This window comes from Arachis hypogaea, chromosome 5 (genome assembly GCF_003086295.3).
Source record: "Arachis hypogaea cultivar Tifrunner chromosome 5, arahy.Tifrunner.gnm2.J5K5, whole genome shotgun sequence".
NCBI classification, from domain to species: Eukaryota; Viridiplantae; Streptophyta; class Magnoliopsida; order Fabales; family Fabaceae; genus Arachis; species Arachis hypogaea.
The window spans coordinates 10634567-10643182 of record NC_092040.1 but is presented as its reverse complement, the minus strand read 5'-3'; the positions used below and the strand labels follow the sequence as shown (position 1 = coordinate 10643182).

The 8616-nt window shown below is 38.1% G+C and overlaps 1 protein-coding gene across 1 annotated transcript; it reads left to right on the top strand.

Annotated features, from left to right (window-relative positions):
• The first annotated feature begins 2264 nt into the window (after positions 1-2264).
• LOC112800718 (uncharacterized) lies at positions 2265-6962 on the top strand. The gene is made up of 8 exons (XM_025843085.3): positions 2265-2694; positions 3007-3102; positions 3550-3660; positions 4235-4544; positions 4640-4730; positions 4879-5224; positions 5693-5841; positions 6085-6962. Exons 1-8 carry the CDS (start codon positions 2416-2418, stop codon positions 6596-6598), a joined length of 1896 nt encoding a protein of 631 aa, XP_025698870.1. The 5' UTR covers positions 2265-2415; the 3' UTR covers positions 6599-6962.
• The last annotated feature ends 1654 nt before the right edge of the window (positions 6963-8616 follow it).

Genomic DNA, 8616 nt, shown 5'->3' with positions numbered 1-8616 from the left:
CTTCCAAGAACCAAGAGTCATCTCGACCCCTTTCACTACTCCCTTAAGGGGTTTACCCTTAGTATTCATGGATTTGAACCAGCCATTTTTTTCGGTGATCTTCAACTCAAGCCTCTTTACTTCATCAGGTATGATGAAGTTGTGTGTAGCACCAGTGTCAATTATAGCCATGACGAGTTTTTCATTGATAAAGGTCTTGACATACATCAAGTCTTTCTTTTCTGCGGTGCTTGCCTCTTTGCCCTTCACAGCATTCATGAGTTGGATAGATCCAACACACTCATTTACTTGAGTTTGGGCCTCTCATTCATCGACGATAGATGCCAGAGTCCCTAGCTTGGGATAGTCCTTCATTTGGTGTGGTCCCTTGCACACGAAGCATCCTCCTTTGGGCACGAAAGCCTTCTTCTTTTCCTCGTACTCTTTCTTTGAAGAGTATTTTCCTTCCTTCTTGGTTGAGAAACTCTTCCCCTTGTCTCCCCCACCTTTAGTAGAACTAGGCTTGGAGGAAGACTTGGGTTTAGAGTCTCCCCTATGATACTCAGTGAGTGATTCGGCTACCACGATGGCCTCATGACATCCTTAACATTCCTTCTTTGTAGTTCTTGCTTTGCCCAAGGTTGGAGTCCATCAATGAAGAAGAACAATGCATCCTCTGATGCTAAGTTGGGGATTTGAAGCGTGAGAGTAGTGAACTCCTTTACGTAGTCGCTAATTGTATTATTGTGCTTCAACTCCCTCAACTTCTTCCTTGCTTCATAAACCACATTCTCAGGGAAGAATTGTCTTTTCAATTCCTTTTTGAAATCTTCCCATGTGTCTATATTGCAAGTACCTTTCTCCGTATCTACGCATTTTCTCCTCCACCACAAAATAGCATTATCAGAAAGGTAGAGAGCTACAGTGTGTACCTTTATTGCTTCTTCGACCACCCCTTGGCCTTCAAAGTACCTCTCCATTTGCCATAGAAAGTTCTCCACCTCTCGAGCGTCCCTCATGCCCTTGAACTCCTTTGACTTGGGGAGATCAATCTTTGTCGTCTCCCTTATAATGGTTGGTCAAGATTTTACCTCATTGAACCAAACTCGACTTCCTCAAATAGTTTCAAGGAATTCTCAAATTTCTCTTCGATTTGGAGCATGCTTTCTTTGAAAGCATCTAGTTCTCCTAACACGTGAGCCTCGAGGGTCTCCTTGTCATGTTTTATCCTTTAGATGCGCTCATCCATAGAGGATAAAATATTCTCCAATATAGAAACTCTCTGTTCTAAGAAATTAAAGTCCTTATCTCTATGCTCACTTGAACAACGGGCCTTCTTGCCTCTCCATTGAGAAGGAATAACATCCCTTCCCCTTTGAGACTCAACATGCTCCATGGTTACACTAGAAGGCATACCCACAAACCACTTGTGCTCCCTCTCGAACCTTGCTCTGATGCCAAATTGTCACGGCCCTGGACACACTCTAATGCTACCGTATCGGCACTCGGACTTATTCAACCTCTTGAGCTAAGACTAAGTCAGCCTAACCCTCAATACTTAACAAGAAAGCTAAGAACACAAGAGAACACAAGAGAAAGGAAGTTTTGGTGGAAAGAACACTTTATTATTCAAGTGTTGGTTACAAATGATTCACACATAATTCACATTAACTCTCACCTCCTATTTATAGCCATCCACTTCCTTAATGGATGATTAGAATTAAATCAAATCAACGGTCCAAATTAATTATCTAGAACCTTCATTATAAATATCTATCCTACTACAACTTTCTAAATATTTATAGATTATTCCATACAACTCTTCATACTCCTATATACATCCATACTCTTTTAGAATACTCTATAACCTTCTAGAGTCTTCTAGAACCTTCTAGAGTATCCCGGAACCTTCTAGGATATTCTAGAACATTCCGGAACTATCTAGAGCATTCTCAAAAACTCTAAAAAATTATACAAACATTGTTAAATCTAACTTTCTAAAATTTATCATGACAATATGCTCCTCATATTTAAAATTAGAAAAATTCAAAATATGTTGTTTTCCTACAAGGAACAAGGCCACAGCCAACCGGCAAGAGGCCCATTTCTACCGCCACATTGCCTGGGCCACCCTTCAAGTCGCTAGTAGTTTCTAGTTTGATCTGTTTCCATCTTTCAGAACAAGAATACCCAATGACCAAAAACAAAAAACAAAGAATATCCAAAACAAAAATTACTATAAATATAAATAATAAATAAATAAACAATAGAGGTTTGGGTAAAACGACAGTCGTTTCAAGAGTTTAAATTGCTAACCACGCCACCAAACCTTCTATTTCCCATTTCCGTTTAAACCCTAGCAATAGGGGTTTAAGCTAACGCCACGCAGTGGACAGGGCTCGTAGATGATCCATTTCCAAGGCGCATTCTGAAGCCATGGCAGCTGCTAGGTTAACCACTTGCGCCGCGGTGGCAGCCGCGGTGGCTTCCATGTCCTCGCTTTCCGATCGCGCCGCCCACGCCGATTCTTCTTTTCGCTTCCCGTTCTTCTCTTCTTCACCTTCCAATTCCCCTTCGCCGTCCGACCCTGCTTCCGATTCTAAGACGGAGCAGCCTCCCCCCGATGAACCTAACAAGTCCGGATTCGACCCGGAATCGCTAGAAAGAGGAGCCAAAGCCCTCCGTGAAATCAATAGTTCTCCCTACTCTAAACAGGTTATTTACTTTTTTTGTTTTTTGTTTTAGTTTCTGAATTCAATCTGCGTTGTAGCTTCATTTTGCATGGGAACGGTAGGAATAGAACGAAAGTTTTTTTGCTTATTTCTTCTTTTCATGTGGTCTTCTTTTAGTAAGGCTTTCATGTGTTGTAATTCTGCCTTGGAAATGCATGAAAGAAAAAAGTCAAAATAAAAGTGATAGTCAATAAAGATATGGAGCTTGTCCATATTTTGTTCACAGGTTGATGATTCGGTAAACTTTGATGGCATAGATTGTAGTTTGCTAATATATTTCGGGGTTGTTTTGCAGGTGTTTGACTTAATGCGAAAGCAGGAACAAACTCGCCTTGCTGAGTTAGATGCTGAGAAAGTTTATTTTGAACTTATTCAATCCCAAGGAGATATTGTGAGTGATATCACTGATTTATCATAGCAAAGTTTTGATATCTTTTATTTTTAAGATGAGTTTAATAGTTGGCTCATATTCATTCTTATCATCGTTACTCTTTGATTCAGCTGTAAGAATTTGTTTGTGTTAGTCTCATTGTCATTCTGTTATTTTATTGTTTAGCCACTAATATAATTTTACCTACATCTTTTTAAGCAAAATGGGACAATGGATAAAACTAGAATTGAGGAACTAGCATAAATCTCCATAATAGAATTTATTTATTTGTCTAAAAACATTGTTTATGATAAAAGCATATGGCATTGTTTGATTCATGGTCGACTATACCTTTTAATACCCTTGAATGCTTTTGATGTTCAGAGTATAAGGGATCACTATGGTGCATACTGCATACTTGTGTAAGTTTCAATCTTGTCTTGGTGTGTGAACAAATTTTCATTACAGGAAAGGCAGCAGAAAATGGCTGAAGAACAGCGAAATCTAATGCAAGAGCAAGCTCAGAAACAGGCCCAGGTGCTGCGATATGAAGATGAATTGGCAAGGAAAAGAATGCAGGTGCGGGCTTACTAAATGACAACAATATACTATTTCATATAATGTAAATTTATAATGCATTGAAAACTAATCCGTTTTTTCTTATTAAGTACCTAGTTTTAATTATTCACGCAAGTAGTTTATAAAATTTTATAAATGGACAGTTAATAGAAAATGGAGGGAGTAACATTTAAATATATTTTATACCACATGATAAATGCATAATAGCTTTGGAAATGGTATAGATGATTAGAAGATATGTGCAGACTGCAGAATCATGTCACCTTCCAATTTCTCCCCTCTTTTGCTCAAGGCACAATATAGTTTTTCCCTAATGTGAACATACTGTTCTGGAATTAACATCAACTAAAGAAACATATGACCTTGGTTAGTGATTAGCTTTGACAAGTTCTGAATGTATCACCCTCCCTATCTTGGTGATCAAAACAATACTAATAGGAATGATGCAGAAATTTCTGTAGCGTGTTCCCACTATCAGTGAATATTCCCAAAGGCCATAGCTTCTCCATCTGTGAAATTCTGTTAAATTGAAATCTTCTGCGTTAAAGAGTTATTGACACGTTCCCTTTCACAGACAGATCATGAAGCTCAAAGGCGACACAATGTTGAATTGGTTAAGATGCAAGAGGATTCTTCTGTAAGAAAGGAGCAGGCACGACGTGCTACTGAAGAACAGATTCAATCTCAGCAGCGTCAGACTGAGAGAGAGCGTGCTGAGATAGAAAGAGAAACTATTAGAGTTAAAGCAATGGCAGAGGCTGAAGGTCGAGCGCATGAAGCAAAATTGACTGAGGATCATAAAAGGAGAATGCTTATGGAACGGATGCAGGGTGAAAGAGATAAATGGCTTGCTGCGATCAACACAACCTTTGGTCATATTGAAGGTATGCAACTGTTAACAAACCTTTTGGGAATTATATCAGATTAAGAAACAAAAAATTGGTGCTATAACCACTGTTGATCTACTTGCAAAGTGCAGGTGGTTTAAGGGCCTTATTGACTGATAGGGACAAATTGGTTATGACTGTTGGGGGAGCTACTGCATTAGCTGCAGGAGTATATACAACTAGGTACTATGTTCTTTTTATTTTTGCACTTGATTTTTGTTCCGACTTCGGTTATTTGTGGCACACTGACACATGCTTATATTTATCATAATACAGGAATATGTTGAAAATGACATCTGATTATATTTCATTGTGATTTCTTTGTTTACAGAGAAGGTGCTAAAGTTACATGGGGCTATATAAATCGGATTTTGGGGCAGCCATCATTGATCCGGGAATCATCCATGGCAAAGTTTCCAGGCTCAAGAATCATATCTCAAGCCAAAAATAGAGTTTTCAATTATAGTACTATGGCCAGGGCAGAAAAGCCTGTTGAGAGTCAAAATGGTGGTCTTGGAAATGTAATCCTCCATCCATCATTGCAGAAAAGAATAGAGCATCTTGCACGGGCAACATCAAATACCAAGGCTCATCAGGCACCATTCCGCAACATGCTTTTCTACGGGCCTCCTGGGACTGGTAAAACCATGGTTGCAAGGGAAATAGCTAGGAAATCGGTACGCGGTTCAGTTATTTTTGTGTCAACCATATATGTATTATTTTATCTGTTTACTTCTTTCTTGTGAGAATCTGACATGATTTATGAATTAGCATTCTGTGTTCAGATGTGTATGAATGGACAACTCAGTTGATAATTGCAAATTCGGTTTTATAGTTGCACTGTTTGTGAATTTGTCTTCTCTTGGTAGCGTTTTCCATAACTTTGTATTTTATTTATTTATTTTTTTCGTGGATATTACATTCCAAGCACAAGGTGGTCAAAAGAGATCTATGTGTGAAATTTCTCATTATAGACATAATATATGATAGGACTCAATTTAGCCAACCCCCACCTAGTGGGATAAGGTTTTGTTGCCGTTATTGTTGGACATACATGTCAAGGTTCTTTGTAAGTACTTTATTTGCATATATCTTTTAGTATGTGTCTTGTAACTACTGTTGACAACTTCAATTTTTCTGTGAAGGGTTTGGATTATGCTATGATGACTGGAGGAGATGTTGCACCTTTGGGCCCACAGGCTGTTACCAAAATTCATGAGATATTTGATTGGGCCAAGAAATCAAGAAAAGGTTTATTGCTTTTCATTGACGAGGCCGATGCTTTCCTGTGCGAGTAAGTTTTGGAGAGGTTAAAATGCAGTTTGATGATTATAGCTGTATTGCAATGTAACAGGGTAGCCTAACTTGTTTGGTTGCATGTAGTTAATCTAATACGTGATAAATTTAAATAACTAAATATTAAATTATGGCAGTCCGAGTTGAATAGTTTTTGTGCATTTATACAATTGATGATGTGAGTTGGATGATAATTATACTGCAGTAATTATTTAACGACTATTATTTTGATTGAATGCAGGCGTAACAGCACCCACATGAGTGAAGCTCAACGAAGTGCACTAAACGCATTGCTTTTCAGAACTGGTGATCAGTCTAGAGACATTGTACTTGTCCTTGCCACCAACAGACCCGGTGATCTTGATAGTGCAGTCACTGATCGCATCGACGAAGTGATTGAATTCCCCCTCCCTGGAGAGGAGGAACGTCTAAAATTATTGAAGCTCTATTTGAACAAATATATATGTACTGACAATAATGGCTCCAAGAAAGGCGTGTTGCTAAAGCAGACCCAGAAGATTACGGTAAAAGATTTATCCGAGGATGTGCTAAGAGAGGCTGCCAAGAAAACAGAGGGATTTTCTGGGCGCGAGATAGCCAAACTTGTGGCCGGTGTCCAAGCTGCTGTTTATGGGCGCCCAGACTGCACCTTGGATTCTCAGTTGTTCAAAGAAATCGTAGATTATAAAGTGGTGGAACATCATCAGCGATTAAAACTGGCAGCTGAAGGTGGCATTCCTGACCAAACGCAGTGACTTCATTGATCTGAATCCCATTGCGACTATCCCTAGAAGTTCTGTCTTGTGATTTCTACCAGTATATTTTTGACCGATGGGGAATGTTCATTCATTAAAATATTTGTTACCTATATGCATTTTGTAAGCCAAGTTTAGTGGATGTCTCAGAAATGTACGTGTTCTCTTCATGCTATGGAGTAAGAAACCAGGCCTCGGGAGTGTAGCATGATACCAGGCCTTTGATAGCGAACGAGCTCGTTGCCTTCTAGATTATTTGAACCAAATATAGTCAAAATTGTAGTTTGTAATTCGCATAGTTATGCGATGAATTGATTTATGTTGAGGTCTAATAAATAAGATTCTAAAAAATTAAATTGCGAAATATGTATATCTTTTTCGTTAACATGAAAAACTAAATTTTCATAGTATGTATGTAGAACAAAACCAAGCATGGGAAACGAAATACGCACGCTGTCACCGTAGGCATATAACTTTTTCTTATCTCTGTTTGATGTATATTAACTTCGGGCATATTTATTTATTCTTTCGTATAAATGAGTCTCAGTTCTCAAGGTAAATTTTAAAAAATTAGATTTAATGGTATTTGTATGCTTTTTTAAAGTGTTTGAGAATGTTTTAAATAGTTACAGAATTTTTTAAAATGTTCTAAAAAATTCCGAAATACTTTAGAAAGTTTTAGAAGACTCTAGAATGTCATAATCTTAAAGTATTCTAGAAGAGTCTTGATATATATAGTAGTATAAAGAGTAGTATGGAATAATTTAGAAGTATCTAAAAAGTTGTGATAGGATAGATATCTATAATGAAAGTTCTGGATGATTAATCTGGACTGTTGATTAAATTTAATCCTAACCATCTATTAAGGAGGTGGATGTCTATAAATAGGAGGTGAGAATTAAGAGTTCGAGTGTGTGAGTCATTTGTAACAAACACTTGAGTAATAAAGTGTTCTTTTCACCAAAGCTTCCTTTCACTTGTGTTCTCTTGTATTTTTAGCTTTCTTGCTAAATATTGAGAGTTAGGCTGAGTCCTAGTGCTGTAGCGTTGGAGTGTGTCTAAGGTCGTGACAATTTGATATTAGAGTAAGGTTTGTGTGTATGACTTCTAGTGTAACCATGGAGCATGTTGAGTCTCAAAGGGGAAAAGATGTTATTCCTTCTCAATGGAGAGGCAAGAAGGTCCGTTCTTCAAATGAGTCTAGAGGTAAGGACTCTAACTTCTTAGAAGAGAGAATTTCTATGTTAGAGAATGTTCTATCCTCTATGGATAAGCGCTTCTAAAGGATAGAATATGACAAGGAGACCCTCGAGACTCACGAGTTAGGAGAACTAGATGCTTTCAAAAAAAGCATGTTCCAAATCGAAGAGAAGCTTGAGAATTCTTTGAAGCTATTTAAGGAATTTGAGTTTGGTTCGAGGAGGCAAAATCTCGACCAACTATTGTAAGGGAGACGACAAAGATTAATCTCCCAAAGCCATAGGAGTTTAAGGGAGTGAGGGATACTCGAGAGGAGGAGAACTTCCTATAACAAATGGAGAGGTACTTTGAATGCTAAGAGGTGGTCGAAGAAGCATTAAAGGTACGCACTATCACTCTCTACCTTTTTGATAATGCTACTTTGTGGTGGAGGAGAAAGTGCGCAGATATGAAAAAATGTACTTGCAATATAGTCACATGGGAAGATTTTAAAAGGGAGTTGAAAAGACAATTCTTCCCTGAGAATGTGGTCTATGAACCAAAGAAAAAGTTGAGGAGTTGAAGCACAAGAGTATGATTAGAGACTACGTAAGAAAATTCACTACTCTTACGCTTCAAATTCCCAACTTAGCATTAGAGGATGCATTGTTCCTTTTCATTGATGGATTCCAACATTGGACAAAGCAAGAACTACAAAGAATGAATTTTAAGGATGTCAATGAAGTCATCGTAGTGGCCAAATCACTCACTGAGTATCATAGGGGAAACTCTAAATCCAAGTCTTCCTCCAAACCTAGTTCAACTAAAGGTGGGGAAGA